Source organism: Ptiloglossa arizonensis, chromosome 9 (assembly GCF_051014685.1).
Source record: "Ptiloglossa arizonensis isolate GNS036 chromosome 9, iyPtiAriz1_principal, whole genome shotgun sequence".
NCBI lineage: Eukaryota > Metazoa > Arthropoda > Insecta > Hymenoptera > Colletidae > Ptiloglossa > Ptiloglossa arizonensis.
Window position 1 is genome coordinate 17,007,997 of NC_135056.1, and position 22,705 is coordinate 17,030,701.

The 22,705-nt window shown below is 44.5% G+C and overlaps 1 protein-coding gene across 10 annotated transcripts in view; it reads right to left on the bottom strand.

Annotated features, from left to right (window-relative positions):
- The window catches only part of LOC143151541 (trehalase), a 52,875-nt gene that overhangs the window by 390 nt on the left and 29,780 nt on the right, over positions 1-22,705 (bottom strand). For 5 of the 10 annotated variants that reach the window (XM_076320811.1, XM_076320810.1, XM_076320820.1 and 2 more), the window contains 5 exons: positions 22,515-22,601; positions 11,066-11,848; positions 10,847-10,980; positions 8,654-9,207; positions 7,225-7,478 (listed from right to left, as the gene is read on the bottom strand). In XM_076320811.1, coding sequence (XP_076176926.1) covers positions 7,225-7,478; positions 8,654-9,207; positions 10,847-10,980; positions 11,066-11,848; positions 22,515-22,601 — 1,812 coding nt within the window. Of the gene's footprint in view, positions 1-4,204; positions 7,128-7,219; positions 7,479-8,653; positions 9,208-10,846; positions 10,981-11,065; positions 11,849-21,657; positions 22,602-22,705 lie in introns of those variants that run through there. The other 5 variants (XM_076320816.1, XM_076320813.1, XM_076320812.1 and 2 more) reach the window with 2 other exon arrangements.

The window sequence follows — 22,705 nt, forward strand, 5'->3', positions numbered from 1 at the left end:
TCAGTTATCGGAAGCGTGATGTTGTTACAGAGCTGGATAATCGATCGTTGCGATACTCGTGTAATTGATCGGTAAAAGCCATCGTAACAATTGCAATCGTTGATCACCACCGATCGTGAGATTAATCGGTAATCTTGGGTCGTTTCTTTCGATAATCCCCAACGATACGAATTTTGATGGAAGTTTCACCCGTATCGTTGATTACGATACAATGTTAATAAATAATAGAAATTCCAGAAGTTGATCTTCGAAAGGAGAAATACAAGGAACTTAAAAAAAAAAAAAGAGAAAATAAATAAATCGCTTCTTTGAAATGCGATTGCACAAACGACATTTCACGGACGAGAATTATAATGGACATTCAGCCGAGTCACGGTCACTTCGAGCTCTCGATTTTAATTTCAAACGCCTTGATTGTTCACAGCCGTTCCATTAACCGATTGCCAATAGATTATACTCTATTCCACGAATAGAGAGTCGAAAAGAAACTTCTTTCCCTTTCGGACCCAGTCTCGGTCGCAACGGAACGGTTGGGAACTTGTTCGAAATTTATAGGTGGCACGATACCAATCTTCCACGTGTCAAACACTCGTCCTCGACGGTAGGAAAGAGGAACATCTATATCTACACGTTTCGAGTTAAGATTTTAAATATAGTTCGACCAAGGAGAAATAACTTGTAGAAAAACGAACTTGTCGCGTCAAAGTTGACCTAGTTCTTTACCCGTGAAAAGTTCCTACGTAGAGTGTTCTCTTATCGCGGAGGTTTCGGCGATCGCTTCTACGATTTCAAACACTGGTCGATACCACGTTGTTCAATTACACCGCGAAGACGACAGACCCTTCTCGTTTAATTTCTCTTTCGTTTCGAAGATCGTTACCCATCGTCGGGTAACCCCCGCTCGGTTACCATCCTCACATTTTCGTGCACGTGGATTTGTCACTAGGCTACGCAACTCTGCAAATCGTCCAAACAAAAAGATCTAGCCTGTTCGGTTAATCCCTGTGTCTAGACGAAGCGCACTGCTTTCAACTGATAAACTTGTTTGCCCTCGATACTGTATCGTTTTTTCCCGCAATTTGTACACGTACCTTGGATACGATTTTATTGGTTTTTTACTTTCTACTTTTCGTACGAAACGGATCTTACTTCCCGGTAAACGAATACGTAAACTTTCTCACGAAGACAGTCACGGATCGTACGCTGAACGACGCCAGCCAGCCAGCCAGCCAGCCAGCGTCGCCACGGAACGCGTGCATCCTTGAGATCGGTACTTTGCGAGAACTCGCGTCAAATGCTTGAACGACGTGTTCCTGTCACGCTCACTGAGCGCTCGCGCACGTGTTCCAACGCGCGCCGCCGGGGAACGAATCGATAGATCGCGAACGATTACAAGTTCGACGGATCGGTAACGCCAAATGCACCGAGTTGCATCTGTTCGCTATTGCGTCGTGTCCGTTGGAATCTATTTTCTTATTTTCAGCGGGTCCGCTCGGTTCGTACGGTATCGATACTCGTTGGGAAGATATCCGTGTGCCAAGTATGCGCCGTATATAATCGATACGTATCGATATTTTCGCGTGGCTGTAAAAATAGTTCGATACAAAGTGATAACTTTGTTCCTTGACATCGGTACAGTATTACGCAACGAACGAACAACGGATTTCTATCCGTGATGTTCGATCGAAAGTTTCGATTCTTCGTTGCGACGCATCTCGTTCCGTATAATTGAAATTCAACACGTGTCCTTTATCGGTTACTCGAAACTTTATCTCGTTCGGTATCTTCGTCGGTTGCTGGGAACTTGGTCTCGTCGTCTCTGTTACTCGAAACGTTATCTCGTTGTACATCCGTATCAATTGCTCGAAACTTCGAAACTCGTCGCGAGTCTTTCATTCGTCGTTGGGAAACTTTTCATCCGGATCGAAATTTCGCCCATCTTCGATTCGAGAAACGATCGACCTGCTACGGTCCCGTGGCGAGTCCTATAGTGTTTTACTCAACACCGTGATCGAACGAACACACGCGTCGAGGCGAAGTCGACGATACACGCGTTTTCCAGGCTCACGGTTCGCGTCACCGCTGTTTCCGGTTTCGACGCAGCGAACCGGATCGTCGACTGCGCTCCTTCCATCGTGACTCGAGAGATAGCGCGCTGGAAAGATTCGGGAGGGGAGTGAGGGCCTCCAGGGCGTACGTTGGGCCTCGTTTCGTTTCGAAGAAATCGAGAGTGCTTTGTTTACACGACGAGGGAGGACCAACAGACCGAGGAACCGACCAACGAGATAAAAGTAACAACGCGCGGCGACAGAACGTGTTTATTAATGTTTCGGCGTTACGTTGGATGGAACACGACGTTACGGGAGGGCGAGAGGGGAACCGAATCGTGACTCGTCGATTTCAACGACGATGGGTTGTTACACGGAGGGATTAGTTCATCGGAGTTTGTTACGTTCACCGTGCGCCGAACAACGAATCGTGCTAGGTGGTATTAAAAGACCAAGCTCATGGAACGCGACGTCAAGTTGCGCGATAGATTCACGACGCCTCTGGTAATTGCGTCGTGCGAGTTCGATGCAGGATCCTGGGAGAGACGTCTTCTTTGAAACCAGACCCGAGCCACGTCTCGAACCGTGCTATTTCAAATAACGTGTTATCCAGTTTCACGGTTAATTTTACGCGGTTAATTTCGAAATACCGGGAGAACGATTCTACGTTTGAAACGATTAAACATCAGTTGGTGTACGACGAATGTTCCCGACCGACGAAATTACGAATCTTTCCGCAACAACGAAACGTTAATTATCGAAAGGAAAAGAAATGAATTAGTGTAACTAATAACTTCGAATACACGATACGGTAATCGAGGTGCTCGTTTCGGTTGAATATTCCACGATTACAAATACTCGTCGTTAAGAAAATTACATACTTCCTAATCGAGAATGGCTGATAAATTTTTAAACAGTCAGATAAATATTCGTTAGAAGTGAAATTGTCGCTGAGGTCCCGGTTTGTGGATTTTGTTCGTTTTTTTGGACGGATAGACATTCATATTTTGAATAACTTTTTCCATTGCGTACAATAAAAGGTTGGCCTTCCTTCTCGAGGTATTTGTGAAAAAACTTTTGATGTTTATACATCGAACTCTGCGTGCACGTACACGTTATACGTTGCAGTGTGCGTGTAAGAGTATCACTGTCATTTGTTAGTATTGTTAAGAAACACATGGTGGCGGCTGGAGAATACTTTAGGACGATTTTAGACTTTTCGACAAATCTACATCTTCACGAATCGTCGCGTAGAAAGAAACGTCAATCGAAGTTTTTAAGTTCACCCGTTATATGGCTTAGTTTGTCAGCCATCGTGATCTGTTTGTAGAAACAGTGGAGAAGTGGTGGTTCCACGCTGACGTGTATACGTTGGCACCGACGTGTACGTGTAGATAAAATTGAACGTGTGGTATGAAAAGAATTTGCGAATATCTCGAGAATTGAAACTACCGACCAATTATTTCGAAGAAAAAAATTGTTCAAAATATGGCTCGTTGTAACGTATTTAAAAACGAACGAAATCCACAAACAGGGGAGCTCTCTTCGACACAATTTCGTTATATAAGCGATAACACTGTTATTTCAAAGTCACACGACAACTTTGTTATTCAAAATACCTATTGTCTCGAATATATCAATATTTTCATTTTCGAGTAATCCCACGGCAAGTAAAACACGAAATTATTATTATTAAGTAAGATCGGGCCAGGTCTGTTCGAAGCATACGGACGACACGGGATATTTTATGATCCATGGTGCACACAGAGGACTTACCAATTCTTTTCGGAAGGGAGAATTCGTAATTTAAAGAGCAATTGGTGTTAACTCGAGTGGATTAGGACTGAACGAGTACGAAACGGACGAATTATCGAGCTCGTGATCGATGTTCAGGGAACAGGCTGGGTTAATATTCTGATTTATTCACTTTATTTAAAAGTCACCACACAGGAGGGCAAACGTGGGGGGTAAACGGGAAGCATGCCGGTAATATATTGATCAGGGGTGGGGGGTGGGAGAAAAAAATCCTATCATTCCGTCTTTGTGTCTTCGTGGCATCCGTTTTGTATCCTATTCGAACGATTTATCCTGAACTCGAAACTTCTGAGGTTCGTGAGAGTCCATGGAAGATGTAACGAATAAATCAACAAAAATCGTTCCTTCCGATTGTTTATTTTCGCTCTATACTTTCATCGACGTTGGCACGGACACGACAATTCGGACGCGATTAAAAACGATCGGTTCTAATAAATATTTCTAACGACGACAAACGTAACGTGGGCGATTATTCGGAAGCAAAAAAAAAAAAAAAAAAAAAAAAACTTACTCGCTACACTTAGCAATGATATTCGATTAAGGATTCGTGGACGATGCCGCGCACTGTTTTTTTTTCGAAGAGGAAACACGACTTGGGCCCACCGTTTCGTCGTTTCTGTATTTTTTTTCATTTTCTTTTTTTTTTTTTTCCGCTCGCTGGGTATAATATTATCCTCCCGTCGTCGTTTCGTGCGATCTCGACCCGCTCGCCGAGGAGCCAGATGATCGAGAATCGAAGAGTAGCAACTTTGGCGGTTCTCCAGGTTTCTATACACCGCAACCCTACTACACGCGATGTAAACACGCTCGGCTAACGTGTCTAGATCTGACTAGATAGATCCACTACTCTTCTCGATCGCTTTGTACGTGCAAACACCCTCTTCCGTCTCCTCTTTGGGTGTCGACTTCGATACGACGCACGTCGAGAAATAAATTCGACGAACGCAGCACACGGAAGTCACAGTGTCTTTTCTCTCGTGCTTTGCTCGTCGCTCGAAGTCGCCACTGGTCAACTCTTTAACTAGGATTCATTTCGAGTGAAACTTCAACTAGGACCAATTCTCGATAAAACTTTAACCAGAATCGATTTTCGAGTATCCGTATTAAATTATCGGAACCGTGATCCGGATACGATTTAAATCGTGGATAAGTAATATAACGATTATTCGATGTTACACTACCTGGATACATTTAACAAAATTTCTACGTTCCCTCGTATCCGTACGGTGTCTATAGCGGAATAAAAATGCGAATAGTGGAATGTATAGCGTTTTGAAAACATTCATCGCTACCTCCGAAACGGTGCGCTGCGATATTGGTAGTTATTCTCATCTAGTTAAAAAAATAACCCGAAACGAGGATATCTCTCTTTCCTGAATACTCGTCTAATGTACACGGTGGACCATTTAAATGTCAACATCCAAGTGTCTCCGTTATTTATGGATACAAAGAACGTGGAACGAAAAATCTCTTTCAAAAAAAAAAAAAGAAGAAGAAATAACCTTGCGAAAAGGTTTGTTTCTTCGAACAGTACACTTTCATCCAAAAGTATATTTTCCTGTACATCCATACACAAAGATACTTAGATGTTTCCTCTTAAATAAAAAAGATCCACTCCGTAATTATTACCCGTCCCTTCTATGCGTTATCACGACAGAAGCTACTCTAATAATACTAACGATTATGGCTAAAATTCGGCGCGTAAGGATAATTACGCCAACCTTCCCTCGCAAAAAAGAACGTCGATAAATCGATAAAAGAATACTATCGTCCCTTAGGACGATGGCTATGTGTCTATATCGTTCACCAATAAACGTCTAGCACGGTGTGTGTGTATATATATATATGTGTGTGTGTATTTCTCATCGATAACTAAAAACGAGGACGTGAGTGGAGAAATAATCGAGCCTGGCGAGAAGATTGGTATCGTAGGAACGTGTTCTCGACCAGCGATTCGAGGTCCCTCGAAAAATCACAGATTAATTCTTTCGCAACGGTGGCGCGCGTAATGGAATGGTTTAACTAAGGAAAATCGTTACGCTCGGATATCGATCTCCAGAGTGCGTCACGAAAGGGGCAACGATCGGAGAGACACGATCGTCGTTATATTTAAACAAGGCACATGAAACCGCGTGTACTGTTCGCGGCTGGAAAGAAAGCAAGATTAAGGAATGCACAATTTTAACGTTCTATCAACTTATTTTCGTCTATCGATGGTACTACGCGGAGCTGAGAAGATGTCACTTGGATCTCGAGGGATGTACTGTCCGTTCTGAGAAGAAGGCCGACGAGTGTACGCATCCCCACTCTACCGACTCCCCTACCATTGTACGCAACGTTGCTATTGGCCGAGGACGGTGACGAATGTCGACAGAGGTCAGTAGCGACAATACAGTGGTGGGGGAGCCAGTAGACCAGAGTGGGGATGTATCTTATCAGCATTTTTCTCGAGGAGGAACAGTAGCATCGCGTGTGAGAAGATTGTGGACAACGTGGAGCAATTTCTGCTCAGTCGACCAACACGTTCGATCCAACATTCGAATTCTAACCTCGTGACATCTTTTCAGCTCTTCCAAGTACTTGATTATGTAACCAGGCGGAGCAAGGCACCTCTCATCCCCTGTACCAGCCCGCCGTCTTCTTTCCAGCTCAGAACAGTACCGATCAACGTGAACGCATCGTCGGGACACTTCGATCCTGTCGTTATAAATCCCCCAGATCCGAACCGATCCACGCGAGTCACGTGTCTCTCCGTTTTCTCGGAATCACTAGACTACCATTTTTGGTACACTCGGTCGAGGTGAACCCTATCGGAGGAGTCACGACCGTGTTTCTTCTTTTCTACGGCAAGACTGAAGATTATACAAAGGAGATACGGTAAGATCACCGATGGACTCTCAACGAGTAAATAGTAATCATCTCATCGGGAACCTTCGATTCGGTTAAAATTACGTTCGAGTTCTTCCAACCCTTTCGTTTAGCATGTAAAGAGTTCGAATAAATCTCAAGAGCTGCCAAGTGCCCGCACTCGCTTTTCTTTTTTCTGTTTTTTTTTTTTGGTTCTTCCCCGTTCTTCCCCCGTTACCGTTCCCCAGTGTAGCGAAGAAGCAAAGGGGGAACGAACGGGGCCCGAAATTTCCGTGCGCGTTCGCTCTGCCTTTTCGTGAGCTGAGAAACGCGCGTTTACACCGACAACACACTACCGATAATACTTTGCTCTGGCAAATATATTCCCCTAGATGCGTTAGACCCGAAGAAGAATATCTGAAACAGAAAACAGGGAAAGAGGGTTGTTAGCGTTCGAAGATTCGGTTCGTTGAGGACGTTGGACGACGATGCTGGAAGACGATACCCACCTCACCCTATGAATCCTGCGGCCAGCGATATAATGAGGGCGAGAATCCCGGTCATCACCTGGCCAGCCGTCGACACGACGACCGGCGGTGGTACCGAGATGGTTTGGACGACGTCGTCTTGAACGAAATGATCCTCAGCCGTCAGTCTGTCACCGTACCTGTACAGCAGGTCCATGATGATCCCGTTCGACCAACCGAAGCCAAGTTGGACCTCGTACTCGCCTCCACCACCGTGGCCACCCGACACCGTTGCGTCATACTGCGAAACGAAATCGAAACGTTCGTTCGTTCCTCTGCCGTTTCGGTAGACGAACTTGTAACGAGGCTACAGCGCTGTCCAGGGTCTCTCACCCCCTTCCTTCCAATACGTTGTAGGAGAAATCTCGCTACGTCGAAGAGGTAGCTACGATAATCTGAACTTCGATGTCTCCGTTCTAAGGAAGCTTTAAAATGTTACTCGCGACGCACGTTTGCGTTCAGACGGGAATGGAAGAACCCTACAGGTCTCGTGTATCGTTTAGGTGGGAGTGGGAGAACCCTAAAGGTCTCGCAAGATCTGGTTCGGACAGTACTGATTCTTCGAGGGTTTCCAGCGATCGGGAATCGAACTTCCCGAAATTTCTAGCTCGAGTTTTCAGACGAGTATACACCAAACGACAGCGATTTGTGTCCAAGGTCGTACGTGTTCGAGTCACCTCAACGCGTCCCATATAAGTTGGTCGCATCGAGGTTAGATTCTCCGGGAGATTCCGTACCGTTTCGTCACGCGATCGGTGGCATAATGATCCCGCGGACTGTGCATCGACGGACTAGAGTCCGGGATGGTCGGTTCGCGACAACTGGAGGTGCACGGTGCAGGAAATGGGGCTAGCGGGAACCGAGACGTACGTTCCTCGAGTGTCACGAATCGCTGTCACTTGCCTCGAAGTTCTTTACCGTATTGTGCGCCTCAGAATCGAGGAAAACGATCCATTGTACGGAAACATGTACACGGGGTGTTTGGTTTCTGTACCTCGTTTACGAGACGTGAACGCCCACGATGCTTGCTTCGGGAATATATTCTACTCGCTGTAATGACAATGAAGTGTAATAAAGAAACACGTGTCTGGAAATACGTCCTCGAGTTACTATTTCCAAAGTTTCGCGTTCGATACCGTCCCCTCGAGCAAGAAGACGATCTCGAACTCGAGCGACGACATCGTTTCCGTGTGTGGGAACTCCGGAACATCCTACTATCTCCAGGCGGATCGATACTCCACCATCTTTTCCAATAACGAGCTCCGAGGTCTGTCGCGCGAAAATGCTCTATCTCGACCATAACAACACACTCCCTCATCGATACAACGAGTAGCATACGTTCCACGAGTTCGACAACTCGTGACAGGACACCGGTCAGCGTACAAGGTCGACGTTTCGCGAGAACTGGTTAATTACCTTCTCGAACATGGCTTGCGTCTCGTTGAACGCCTTGTAATTGCTACGGACCCATCTTTGACTGATCTCGTATGCCAATCGTTGCGCCCACGGGTCCTCGGTGTTGTTCAACGACATCACGACGAAGTACTGCAACGGTGGCCAAGCGTTCGGATAGTCCCATTGTTCACCAGAGTGCTCGAGGGTGGCCGGTATACCGCCGAGATTCAACATAATCTGACTCTTCTCGAGGTACTTGAGCACCTTCGAAACGTACTCGTCCCGTTTCGCGAGATCGTAGCAGAACGTCCAGAGCGGTAGCACGTTCGTCGGATAGAAGTAATCTCTCTTGATGTCGTTCAGTATGTCGTAGTCGAGCCAGGCGCCGACTTCGTCGTGCCAGAGCACGGCCGTCACCGCTTTCTTCCATTCGTCGGCTCTTTTCCGGTAATACACGACCTTGGTTTCGTTGCCCATCCTGTGACTGTACTGCGCCAGCAGCTGCGCATTTCGATATATGATCGAGTTCAAATCGACGGGGATAATGTATCTCGTTTTCAAGTTCGTCAGGTTACCTAAAGAAGAACTCTCTGGAGTTGGCTGGTCGGTTTGCGCTGTCCACGCGGGATGTGCACGGGGGATTACCCACGAATCGGGTGACGCGCTCGTTCGCGCATCAGATGTTACAGAATCGTTTTTCGATGCATTGTTACCTCGTCTACGCGTTCGTTCGCGCACCGAATCTTACAGAATCGTCTATCGACGCGTCGTTACCTCGTCAACGCACTTATTCGCGCACCGAATCTTACAGAATCGTCTATCGATGCGTCGTTACCTCGTCAACGCACTTATTCGCGCACCGAATCTTACAGAATCGTCTATCGACGCGTTGTTACCTCGTCAACGCACTTATTCGCGCACCGAATCTTACAGAATTGTCTATCGACGCGTCGTTACCTCGTCAACGCTCTCATTCGCGCACCGGATCTTACAGAATCGTCTATCGACGCGTTATTACCTCATCAACGCACTTATTCGCGCACCGAATCTGACAGAATCGTCTATCGATCTGTTACCTCGCGCAGAGAGCGGACCGCGGAGATTTTAACGCCTGAAAATCACGCGCTACCACCTCGAGATGTCTTTCGGTGATTTCGCGTTGGCAAAATGGAACAACGAACGACCACGAAGAAACAGCGAAGGCTACGAAACGTTAGATCTCGCGCGAAGTGAGCGATACGGTTTATTTTCGCGAGCGCGAACACACGCGGCGTACACCCGCCGCTTTCACCTGGGAAACGGGACGAGGGGGCCTTGGACGCCACCGATCGTGATATCTCGCCGAAGATATCTCGGATAATACGGAACGCGTGGCACAATAATTGCCGACACAGTTTCTCGAGGCGCCGTTCGCTTTGTTTGAGAACGTTTTTAGAAAATGAGTCGCGCACCGTGGTCACGCGAGACACGAAGAACGAAGCCCGATTACGCGGAGCGCGCGAACCAGCCGCCGCGACGTCGTCTCGGATTCAAATCAAAGGAAATCAAATTAATCAAAAAATAATAACAACGGTTCGCGACGGTTGGGAATGAGCAACGAACGAGAAAGATCGTTCGAGCACTCGGGAGGGAATTTATTCGGAGCTCGATGGTAATTTCGACGACGAGTACACCTAGCAAAATATTCGAGAACTTCTTGAACGTTTCGGTGTGTCGCGAACAAAAATTCGAAAGAGAAATTTCTGAACGAAGGGAATAAGATTCGCGAACAGGTGTGTCGCGAACAAAAATTCGAAAGAAAATTTTCAGAACGAAGAGAATAATATTCGCGAACAGCTGCGTCGCGAACAAAAGTTTGAAAAAGAAATTTTAGAAAGAAGAAAATAAGATTTGCGAACAGCTGCGTCGCGAACAAAAGTTCGAAAGAAAATTTTCTGAACGAAGAAAATAAGATTCTCGTAGAAACTTTTTCGTTTACCATAATTTGCTCTTCGTTCGTATAATTTGAGACAGAAGAGGGCGTCGGTAGCTCTGTACCAGGTTTACATAGTTAACGTCACCTATTTTCCTTCGATCGCTTCAATATTAAATTAACGTTAAATCGCTCGTCGATTATTTTCCTAGGTTCAATCGTCCCCGAAACGAACGAACTTCCTCGCTGGAATTTCGTATTCGCCACGATTCCTCCGTACGATCGTCGATCGTTCGATTTACCTTTGTTGGTGCCATCGAGTATGAACCAACGACTCGAAAAATCCCAGCCCGACTCAGCGGCGGTCTTCAGCTCCGAATAGTAGTTCTCCTTTTCCTCGTTGGTGCGGAAACTCTGGCTCGTTAGATAATCCTCTCTGGTTTGGGAAAATCGTTCCGTGGTTAAACCGATCGTTCCGGAAAACACACCCCCGTTACGAAAAATTCGTGACAGTTTCTTACTTGTAGGACTCTGGTCGGGGTCCAGCGGACTCCTCGTAGTATCTCGCCAATGTGTACTTGACCCCGTCGATCTCAACGTCGACAGTACGATTGGTCATCCAGAAATCGAACTCCTTTTCGAGAAGATGAAAGTTATCCTCCAGCCATTTGTAATCACCGGTAACCTTAAGATACTCGTCGACCATGGGTATCAACAAGGGTGGATGTGATCTCATGGTGTAGTAAATTCGACCGCCGTTCGGTATCAAACCGATCTTGTCCACCAGGGATACGAAGTTGGTCAGCATACCCTTCACGGTGGTGTACATCTCGGACAACAGTAGACCCTTGATGATCCAGTACGAGTCCCAGTAATAAAATTCGCGGAACCTGCCGCCGGGTACTATCACCGGATGCGGCACGTATATGATCGAGTATCGATCCTCGTTGATCCTCACGTCGTCCTTCATCTTACGTCCGAGCATCTTCCAAATCTGGTTCAGATCCGAGGCGAATCGACGAAGATCCTGATCGGCGATTTGATTGAGAAACTTCGGATGCGTGGTCCAATCGGCCGGATCCCAATCCTCGAACTCGGAGCCTTCCGGATCGAAGGTCCTGTTCACGAATTGCTCGATCTGGTGTCTGGTGGGTACCTGATCCACGTCCTCCATGAACTCGCGGAACAACGCCAGCGTCTCGTTCGGCGAGTACTTCATCTTCATGTCTACGAAGGTCTTGGAGTCTTTGTAGATCGACGCCATCTGTATCGTGTGCAGTAGGTCGCCATGGCAGTAAATGTCACTGCAAAGTCACACACACACGGATCTCTACGGTTTCTGTTCTCGTCACCGGATTCCACGACGATTGGAATGTATATATATATATATATTTTTTTTTTCTTTTCTTTTTACTTTTTTTTAATTTGTAATTTTTTTTCCGTTTCTCGTTTCTCGAGAGAGTTCAATGCACGCGGAAAGAGGATCGCGCAGCGCACGATCGCACGAAATCGGCGCCGTAAATATTTTTGCAACATCCTCCGATATCTCCATTCGATGAACTCGTCTCGTCTCACGAATCATCTTCGTTGCGCGATTTCTCGTTTGTTCGTTTGTTTTTTTTTTTCTGGGGAACCTGCGCTACCTCTGTGCAGGGGGATCTCGTCGTTTACAGAGTGCTGCGTAATTCGTGGCACAACCAAGAAGAGGATCTCTCGCGCAGATGTAAGTCGAAAACGCGCCGAGTGTTCGTACTAGCACGATGTCGATTTTTGAATAACCGGTCCTGACTAAACGGATCCCATTTTAAACTTGGTCCACTGTCCGGGAAACGTTTTGTATTATTTTTCGTGGATCGTGAGAATAAACTTTGCCCGATACGTTCGGTTATCTCGTACATCGACCGTTATGTTACACGGACGATTCGCAACGTAGACAGTTCCTTTGAATCGATCCAAGAAGGAAGAGGAGGAAAAAGAAGCGAAGGAGGAACCAAGCAGTCGCGACAAAAAAAGATTAACAGAGGAAAAAGTACAGATTAAAATCGAAGATTAATACAATTACGTAGGAACATAGAAAATAAATGCGGAGGAAGAAGAAGAGGAATCGATAAAGAGGAGGACCCTTGTCCTATCCTTTTGAATCCCACTCCAGACACTTTTATATCGTTTGTACAATCATCGTCATCGATCATTGATCAAAGTCTTGGCTCTTCCAGCGATTAAAAGTGCTGCAATCTAGTATTACATTTTCCATTGGGTGGACGTTTTTCTATTCAGGTATTAGTTTATCCGAAGTAAAAAAATTTCGCGACGTTGCTTTTCGTTCAAGTGCGCGAGCAAGCGCAATAAAAAAAATAAAATCAACATTGTTCGCCTACATTTTCGATGTTACTGATCTTGGACGAGGAATCAGCCACTTGATGGTTGCACTCTGAGTTACTAGATGGCACTGTGTACACAGTCGAACCTCGATAAATGCAACCTGGACGATTGCACGAGTATCCAGTTCGTTGTATCGAGAGAAGTTGGAGGGGGAAGTGATACCGGTGACCAGTAGTGGGGGAACGTGTCGCGTGAGTAGGGGTGGGGGGTGGGGGGTGGGGCCCTTCTTACCCGATCGATTGCCTCGATCGTTGCGCGAATTCGAAACTTGCGCGTATTTTCCCTCCTGTTCTTTACAATTAACGAGATACCACCGAATTACGAACGACCATTGACCCAACCACGCCATAATCTCCGCGAAAAGACACTGTACAGATTCGTTCGTGTTAGACTCGAAGCGTGTCCGTAAATCTCGTATTAAAAATTATAAAATCGTGTTCGGAGTGGAAACATTATCGACCACAATACAGTACTTAATTGCGAAGAATTTCCAACCAACTCTGCGAGACACGGGCGCAATCTTATTCGTTACACAAGCGTTTGGATCACGCACGTTCCTTAAAACGGAAACACGTTATTGTCGCGTCACGTAAATGCACGTCGTCCTCAGATACGCCAGCCCGAGCTCGTATTTGTTTATAAATCGCTCCGGCAGTGCTCTTATCGTTAAACGAAAATACGAAATCCGCGTTCAGTTTGCACTCGATTTACGTAAAACGAGATATCGATGTTATTACGTTAATTTATAAAATATATATTCCACGGTCTAATATAATCGTCGGATGCAACGTCTAACTTTCCGGGAAAAACACACTCTCGTGAGTCATCGATTCTCGGAAGAATTACTCGTAGAAAATATACTGTACAATAACGATGTCTCGTAACTGTAGAAATCTGAACATTCGGCACGGAACAGTTCAAATGGAATTTATGTAATAAAGGTTTTAAGATTATGTAAGTTTCAATGGGAACGGACGAGTAGAAGTTCTAGTTCGGAACGAATTTACGAGAAATAGAAATCAAAGGTTAAAAAGCTTTCGATCGCTGAAAGTTGTTCGGATGATATTTTCGACAAATTCTTGTGTCACGATACTCTTCAAATTAGTACTTTCTTACCATTCCTCGTCTTTCGTTCTAAATAAAAATAATATCTTCCATAATAATAACAATATTATTATAACAATATTTAAGAAAGGTACTTCTCGTAAAAGTACCCCAAGAATATTTCTTTCGACTTCGAATCGCGAGAAAATTATTGACAAAATTTCTCTCATAATATCTTCCATAATAATAATAATAATAATATTACTACTATAACAATATTTAAGAAAGGTAATTCTCGTAAAAGTACCGCAAGAATATTTCTTTCGACTTCGAATCGCGAGAAAATGATTGAAAAAATTTCTCTCATAATATCTTCCATAACAACAACAATAATATTATTATACCAATATTTAAGAAAGGTACTTCCCGTAAAAGTACCGCAAGAATATTTCTTTCGCCTTCGAATCGCGAGAAAATGATTGCAAAAATTTCTCTCATAATATCTTCCATAACAACAATAATAATATTATTATACCAATATTTAAGAAAGGTACTTCCCGTAAAAGTACCGCAAGAATATTTCTGTCGAGTTCGAATCGCTTGGGAATTATCGAAAAAAAAAAAAAAAAAAAAAAAAATGTCTCCCTTATCCCCGGTAAGAATATACACGTGTAACTGTACAAGCAACTCGACGGATTCTCGTGCGTCTCGTGCGCTCACGTGACGCGACAATAACGTGTTTCCGTCTTTATCGGCGTGATCCGCGAGAATGCGTCGTAACCTCGTGTGCTCGCAGAACCTCGGCCTTGAAAACGAAGTTCTCGCGACGTGTAACGAGTCACGGACGAATTTCGCGGCTCGCCGCGCGGAAGATGGCCCCTGTGCGTTAATTTTCGTTGCATCGCGAAGACGTAAAGAAAAAAAAAAAAAAAAAAAGAATTTCAGGTGCGCGCGGAGGGGTGGGGTCATCCTCGATAAGAGTAGCAGCACGCGCGCGAATCTCTCTCGGTCTCGTCGTTCGTCTCGAAACGCGCATGACTGAAAATTCGTCTCGGCGGTAGCCACGCACGCACGCACGCACGCACGCACGCACGCACGCACGCACGCACGCACGCACGCACGCACGCATCCCCTCGATCCACCACGCGACCTTCGCGAGAGACCGAGCTCGATATCGATGCAAATGCTGACCGGTACTCCGCAATGTAAAACGATTTCCGATTTCACGGTCCCAAGAGCAACGCGACACTGAATACGTAAACGTATTTGTGTACGATGCCGCGCGGCGACGTCCTTCGTAAACACTCGAAAGGACGTCTCGAGAATTCGTCACTGCTCGAGATACGCAATATCACGGCGATCGTTGCGAGCGATGCGAACACGAGCGACTCCGTGATCAATTTCGAGCGGTTTCCTTCGTGGACGAGTCAAGTTGCTCGTGAATGGAGATCGGACGAATAGTTCGAGAATCTGGTACGAGAATCGTGACGATCGATGGGTTAAATTTTGATCCCGATAACGACCAGAGGTGTGTTTAATTTCGATTTGGATAAAAAGAGTGATCAGAGATTGGGCGAAATTTTGATCCAGATCAAAATTTGATACGGAGCAGAGGTGTGTATAATTTTATTCAGATACGGACAGTGATCAAAGATTAGGCGTAATTTTGATCCGGATAAAGAAGATAACCAGAGATTGGTCATAATTTTGAGCTAGATACGGACGTTGATCGAAGATTGGACAAAGTTTAATTCGGATCAAGATAATTACCACAGACGGACAAAGTTTGATACAGATAAAACTGTCGAAAGTGGTGAACGAGTGTGTTTCGTTGCTCGGTGAATAAAATTTAGAACTTACGGAACGGAACATTTCGCAATGTACAAACAAAACTGTCTAAACGAATAAATCATTGTACGTTGGTTTTATTCGTCATCCAACGTTCGAATAACATTTCGCCCAGCTTTGCTGATTACACACACGAAAGTTTCTCTTCGACGCGTTGTTCAACGCTTTCGCGAACGATGACGTATACTATAGTACAACCGCGTCGATTTGCGTCCAAAGCTGACTCTCGATGACGTAGCTGTTTTCTCGTATCTACAGCTGGACGTCGATGATGCACATTTCCGTAATTCTGGCAATAATCGAGGAACATTCCTTACTTTAATTTCGAAATCAATGCGACCTTTGCACGATCTTAGCGAATAACTCGAACATCGAGAGAAAATATTTAACAATTTCACTTTCAGTTACCAAGAGATACGTTCAACATTTCCTCGAATTTATAAATACAGAATTTCCTCCGCTCAAGTTTGCAACGAGTGTTTGCGTCAATGACTGATAAACGCTTCTTCCACGACGGAACTCTCCAGTCTACAATTTCGAATTATAATTATTAAAAACCGGCAAAATTTTCACTGATTCGAAAGTACAGTCTCCCCTATCCACAATTCCCTAAGACGCGTACAGATTCTTCTAATTTACACAACAAAGACGTTACATTAGCGATAATTTTAGAATAATTCCACCATATTTATAAATACGATCGACAAACTCGAGACAACGCGTAACAGGAAAATCACTGTAATAATCACTACTGAAAACTACGAATCGGAAAATATTCCTAATAGTCTCTCTTAAAAATTAGAGAAAAGTATCTCTAGCAAAGTGATCTTACAATCAACCACTTGAAAGATACGGTAGAAGATTGCATTTAAGTAATTTTTCCTCATCGTTTTCAAAATATCGCGCAACGATCATTTCTTTGCTTCGAAACGTTCGTTCGATTATATTGCTCGTCTACGGTGGATCAAGGTAACCGAGTTCCCGACGTATCGAGGAAACAACAAGCTATCTACGAGCGCGAAAGTTTGAACGCGTGTTGTCGCGATCGATGGACATCGAGAGCAACGTTTGTGCAGCATCGTCGAGACACGAGGCGGATGGCTCCGGATCTCCGTGAGGAATCTTATCGCTACGTCGAGCACGCTATCCCCTTAATCGTTCTAATATTTGTCGCGAGCAATCTAGATATCCGTTACAGCGTGGAACTCGCGGCGCACTCGGTCCCGCGTCGAACACTCGTTTCGAGAAAGAGGAAACGCGAATTGAAACGAACGACGACGTGATCTCGGGACATCTGCGCCGAGACGTGTTTCCCGCCTAACGACACTTTGATTCGCGAAATGAGAACGGACACCGACGTTGCGACGTTCGTTGCTCTCCCATGCCAGGAAACGAGCGACACTTTTTCTTTATTTTTCAAGAAATTTTTTTTTTTTTAAAACAGAGTTTCGACAACGAAAGACAAACACTCGATCAGTTACTCGTCGAACGCGTAAATTGGAACGCGAATTATAGAACCGTGTGTTTTATAAATGAACGGAACTCTGACCCTCCAATGAATCGCTTTACGTTCATTTCAATCGTTTCTTTGTCCACTGTCGTAAATGTTCTTTCGAACTTAGATTACGCGCGTTTAAAACGAGAATGTATTTATTCGGCGGAGAATTTCACGGAATTTGGTCACTCGAAAGTTATTCGAAGGAAATTTTGTGTTTCGTGTTAGAGATTCGTTACTCGTATCTCATCTAAATCGAATTTTTGCCCCTCTTGATCACGATCTCGAAATCTCCGCGGAACTCGACGAACGATCTTCGTAACTCGAACGTGATATAACGGAAACCATGGTCAATCGATGTTTAATTGTCCAGTCGTGTCGCGATAACTCGTAACGGGTTATATCTAAGCCGCGTCGAAATTTTTCGCGGTCACGTGCCACGAATAAGCAATCGCGGAGCAGTTTACGTCACGCACGTAATTAATTAATCGCGGTACGCTTGTTTCGAAAAACACCAAGGCACGACCTCGAGATTCTACACGAGATGACTGCTACGTTCAACGGGAATTTAAGAAAAAAAAAATCGATGTTTCGTTTTTTGCACTGGAGTTTCCGGAAATATACAATGTGAGCTCCCGATCGCGACGTTTTTCGTGCAATAATATCGAGTTCAGCTAGTGAACATTCGTCGATACTGTACCGAAATTATTTCAAATCTAGAAAGCGATTAACCCTTTGGACTCGAGAGATTCTCGGTCGCCATCTAATTCAGTGTACTATTTTCAAGCCGGGAAAACTTCGTGGTTTGGAATTCAAATTGGAATTTAAACATTACCTTCTTGTAGAGTGTAAACGCATGTATATAAAATAAGTAAATATAAGTATATAAAAATATTCCATTCCAGATGAATTTTACGACTTGAAGAATTTTCTCGAGGCGTTGGTCTCTGGTAGCAAAGAAACCTCGAGTGCAAAGGGTTAATTTGTGAAATAAATGACACCATTCGCGATAATGAAATTTTATAAATCCTTCAAAGTTTCCATAAGTATCATTCGTAAATAAAAGAAACATTCTCTTAAAAAAAAAAAAAGAATCAAAGAACGGTTCACTTTCTCGGTTTACTCGCGAGACTGGTGCGCTCGTGACCTAAACCCAGACATTCAAGTATGTAACGAGTACTGCTCGACGTGACAACACGTTGACGGATCTATTACGGAAATCGTGTTTTCTCGGTTACGCATGGCTACCGGTCACGTACTCTCGGTAGACACAAAGAATGCTTCCGAGTGCTGTTTACAATGCGACTGAAATTCGTCTTTGCGCTTTTGCGACAGTCACGAAGCATTTACGCGATGGAAACCACGACGATTGTGAAACAACTTTAAAAAAAAATTCCAACGATCGCATCGAGGCGCATTCTGTCCAGCTTCCCGGTAGAGATTCCTCCGTTTCTCGATTTACGAGTCTTTTAATTTTCTTTACTTGCAAAATTCAAAAAAACATTAAAGACACTATTAAATAGCCACTGGCGCGTGTGCAAGAATTTAAACAGTCAATTTGCACGAAGATACGTGATCTATCTGCACAGAATTCTCTCGAACGTGAGATCGCTCGATCGTAAAAAATCATCGTTATCGATCCAATCGAACTTGGAAACTATTTCGCGGGAGGTTCTGAGACTTTGTTGTAACTTTACGTAATAATTCTTTCCTTCTTGCGGGATTGTTTCGCGAAACGATCGATTCGTCTGGTATCGAAGACTACCCTCGGTGAAATGATCGCGGATGAATCAGCGGAGGGCTCGTGCTCGCGGAAAAAAACGGTCGGCGAAAGAATTGGCCGACGATCGGCGATCTATTTTCGATCGCGGAGAGAATTTCGTCGAGACCGTGGTGATCGATCCAATGGTCGCGTCCGAAGGAATCGCCAACTATTTTTAATGACGATGACGCTACGAGACGCGACGGTGGGCGTCACGCGAGCCTCTCGCGTCCCGTGACACGCGTGATATCGTGACAACCGATGACTCGACCCGATCAGCTGTTCGCAGCTCAGCGAGCCACGTGGCATTTCGTGCAGCTATTAACCGTATTCGAAAGACCAAAGTACTCGAGACGAGTACTCGAACGTTTCGAGTACCGTGAGTAGAATAATCTGCAGTCTAGACAACCGAGTACACGGATATACGAATAATACTCTCACGATTATCCGAATGGGCGTACGAAAACGCAATCGAAATGTTAATCGACTGTACGATTGTATGAAATAAAATATATAATTCTATCTGTCTTGCGTGAATATTTCGCTATATAAATTCAGAAATCTATTAATATCGAGTGTCCTATGACAATAATAATTGTTACGTATCTTCCCTGTGTGAAATATTCGATTAAAAAGGTTTGGAAACCTTTCGTTATATATCGAGTGTTTACGTAGATAGGTGCACAATCAATTTTTCCAGTACGTTATTACCGACCATAAACGTAGCACACATTGGAAGTCTATTTGCATCCGACATTAAGTTTCGATTAAACACCGAATGTATTTATAAAAGACCTCGTTTATCTAACACCGCGTTACTGCACTACTTTTCATTTCGCTCAGAGTCCAAAGATATTGCTCAAATTGCCTTTTCTGCTCGCGAACGTAATCCCATTTGTTGTTGCAACGGAACGTTACCACAGTATTTACGACGCATGATTTCTGATGTTATCATCACTCGTGTATTTGTTTCACCAGCTGCCTTTGCGGCTCCGGTGAGCCATTGCTGTAAATCTTGCACCGGTGGAACAGTTCAGTGAACCAATTAAAACGGAAAAATAAAACGACCAGGCATCATAGACAAACCCTGTTCGAGTACCGCGATGCACAACAGACGATACGATATTAATCCCGATAATGATCGTGGTTGAACACACGTTTGTATAAAACACGTTTGATTTACACCGATCTAACGAACGTGTCGATCGTATTTATCAGATGCACCGCGAGAGAGACACGATAATCGTAATTTTCGGTTAAAATTATCTACAGACCGCTCGATAATTATTTCGTTCTTTCCTCGTATCGACTAATTAAAAGCGAAATTAAAAAGATACGATTGTTACCGATGAATTGATCGATTTAAAGAATTTATCGAATTTAAAATTTCATAGTTGTCCGGAGTACTCGATCGAGCGACTTTAAGAACAAGAGGTAATCGTACGTACAAAAACAATAGCGTACGAGGTATTCGGAATGCGTTGTTCAACTTGAATTCGGGAAACTGTGACAGTATTGTTCGTACATTCGGGTGTGTTACTCGGTAAAAAATTGAACGCACCGAGAGTTTCATTACCGAGAGTATTGCGCAAAACTTGGAGGTACACTTGGACGAACGACTGCGTCGATTCAGTGTTCGTCGCGGGCACCTATGCTTAAGCACGTAGGATCAAAGCGACCGCACAATTTTACAATTTAATTGTTGCGTTCCGCGAGTCATCCGATTGCGCAACACGTTGCCGCCTATCGCTACGCGGGTTCGGTGATGCTTCGTTAACCTCGCGCGTACATCCAAAGATTCGTTTCTAACCGCGGAAACTCCTCGTTAAAACTCCCAAGGTCGCGTCCCGCCCGCGAGATATTTATCTCGTGAAATTTTTAACGTATCTTCGCGAGACTACCGTCAATCGATCGGCGATGTTCTCCCGATGAAAACGAGTACAAACACGACCCTGTTCCGATCATTTTTGATCGCGCGCAAGTTTTTCGAAAAATGGATTCGAAAAAAAATACAGGATTAAACGTGATCCGAATATGGTCGTGTCGGTACTCGTTTTAATCGCAAAAATCTCGCCGATCTAACGGTAAAGTACCCGTGACGATACAACGTGAAAAATATATACAAAAATTTCGTTAGAACGTATCTCACGATCATCGAATCGCTCTCGTTGAAGAAACGTGGATAACAGGGGTGGTTCCTTTATCGGGGTGAAAGTTTGAACTTTTAACGAGGAGTCCCCGTAACTGTGATTCCGATCGCGACACAGAGTCGAGAACCGATCGACTTCGACTCCGTTTCGTTCACGGAGAGGAAGTGGACGTAGAACGAGGACAGAAATGAGGAAGGAGGAAATCGCGCAAGCCGGGACGTTATTGTTCGTGCGATCGGGCCAGGTTTGAAGAAGAAAAAAAGAAAAAAAAAAAGAGTAAATAAAATGGTAAATAAATATATAAGAAACGAAAACGATACGCGAACACGCGTGCACGTATTGTACACGTACGTCGATAAAACGCATACTAAATTCGCTGCTTTCGGCTTCAGCGACTCGGGGACGTACTTTGATCAGTATTTTGGTACTTACCTCGGGCACGGAGGCGGTTTCGCGAACACAGCCGCCTTGTCCGCACTAGCGCAACTTTGAAGAACGACGAGGAACGCGAGGAACGACGCAGCATTCAGCAGGCAATTCATCGAAACAGAGGCCGTGGAGCTCGGGGCCATTTTCTCGTAATTAGCGATCTCCGCTCGACACGATCGCCCGTTTTGCGATTTTATCTCCGGTTCTCTTATATACTCGAATCGAGGAACGCGCGCGCGCGTAACGCGCTCCGAATACTGGCCCTCTCTGCCTTATATTTATCAATTTTATCTTATTTTATTTTATTTTATTTTATTCTTTTCTTTTCGTTTCCCTTCCGGATGGAACCGCGCTCAACCGAGAGTTTCGCTTTACTTTTTTTATTTACTCGTACGAAATACTCTCGTGTCTCGAACGAAAACCCGACGGCACGGCGTGTATCTTTTTGCAGCTCTTATTTCTCCGAAAGATTCGGTTTCTTTTCTTTTCTTTCTTTCTCTATCTATTTATCTGTCTTCCTCCTTTCGGTTTTTCCTGTTCACCTTTCTTGATCTACGATTATCGATCGTTTCTCTCCTTTCGTGTCCTTCTCGTTCGCCCTCTCTCTCTCCCCCTCTCCCGCGCTAAAAACTCTCTCACTTTCTATTCAATCTCTCGCCTGCCTGATTTTTTTTTTTCGTATGTGTCAATATATATATACGTATGTATATATATATATATATTTCTGTTTCTGTGCGATTTTATGTTTTTACTTTTATTATTTTTTTTTTTTTTTTACTTTTTTTTTTATATATTTTTGTTTCGCTAGCAACGTGGAAAGGACGGAGACGCGAGACGATTATTCGAGGATTTTTCCTTACTTTTTGGTGATCGTTTCAGTCGGCGGACCTGCCGTTCTTCGCAGCTTGCGAGGCGGTTTCAGCTCCTTGTGCAAGGCCGCATCTTCCCTGCAACAGACAAATTTCACCGATCGGTTAACTTCCAAGGTTCTCGTGTACCCATCACGGTGAGAAGGAAAGTGGTTCGTGGGTCACGGGGCACGGACTTACGT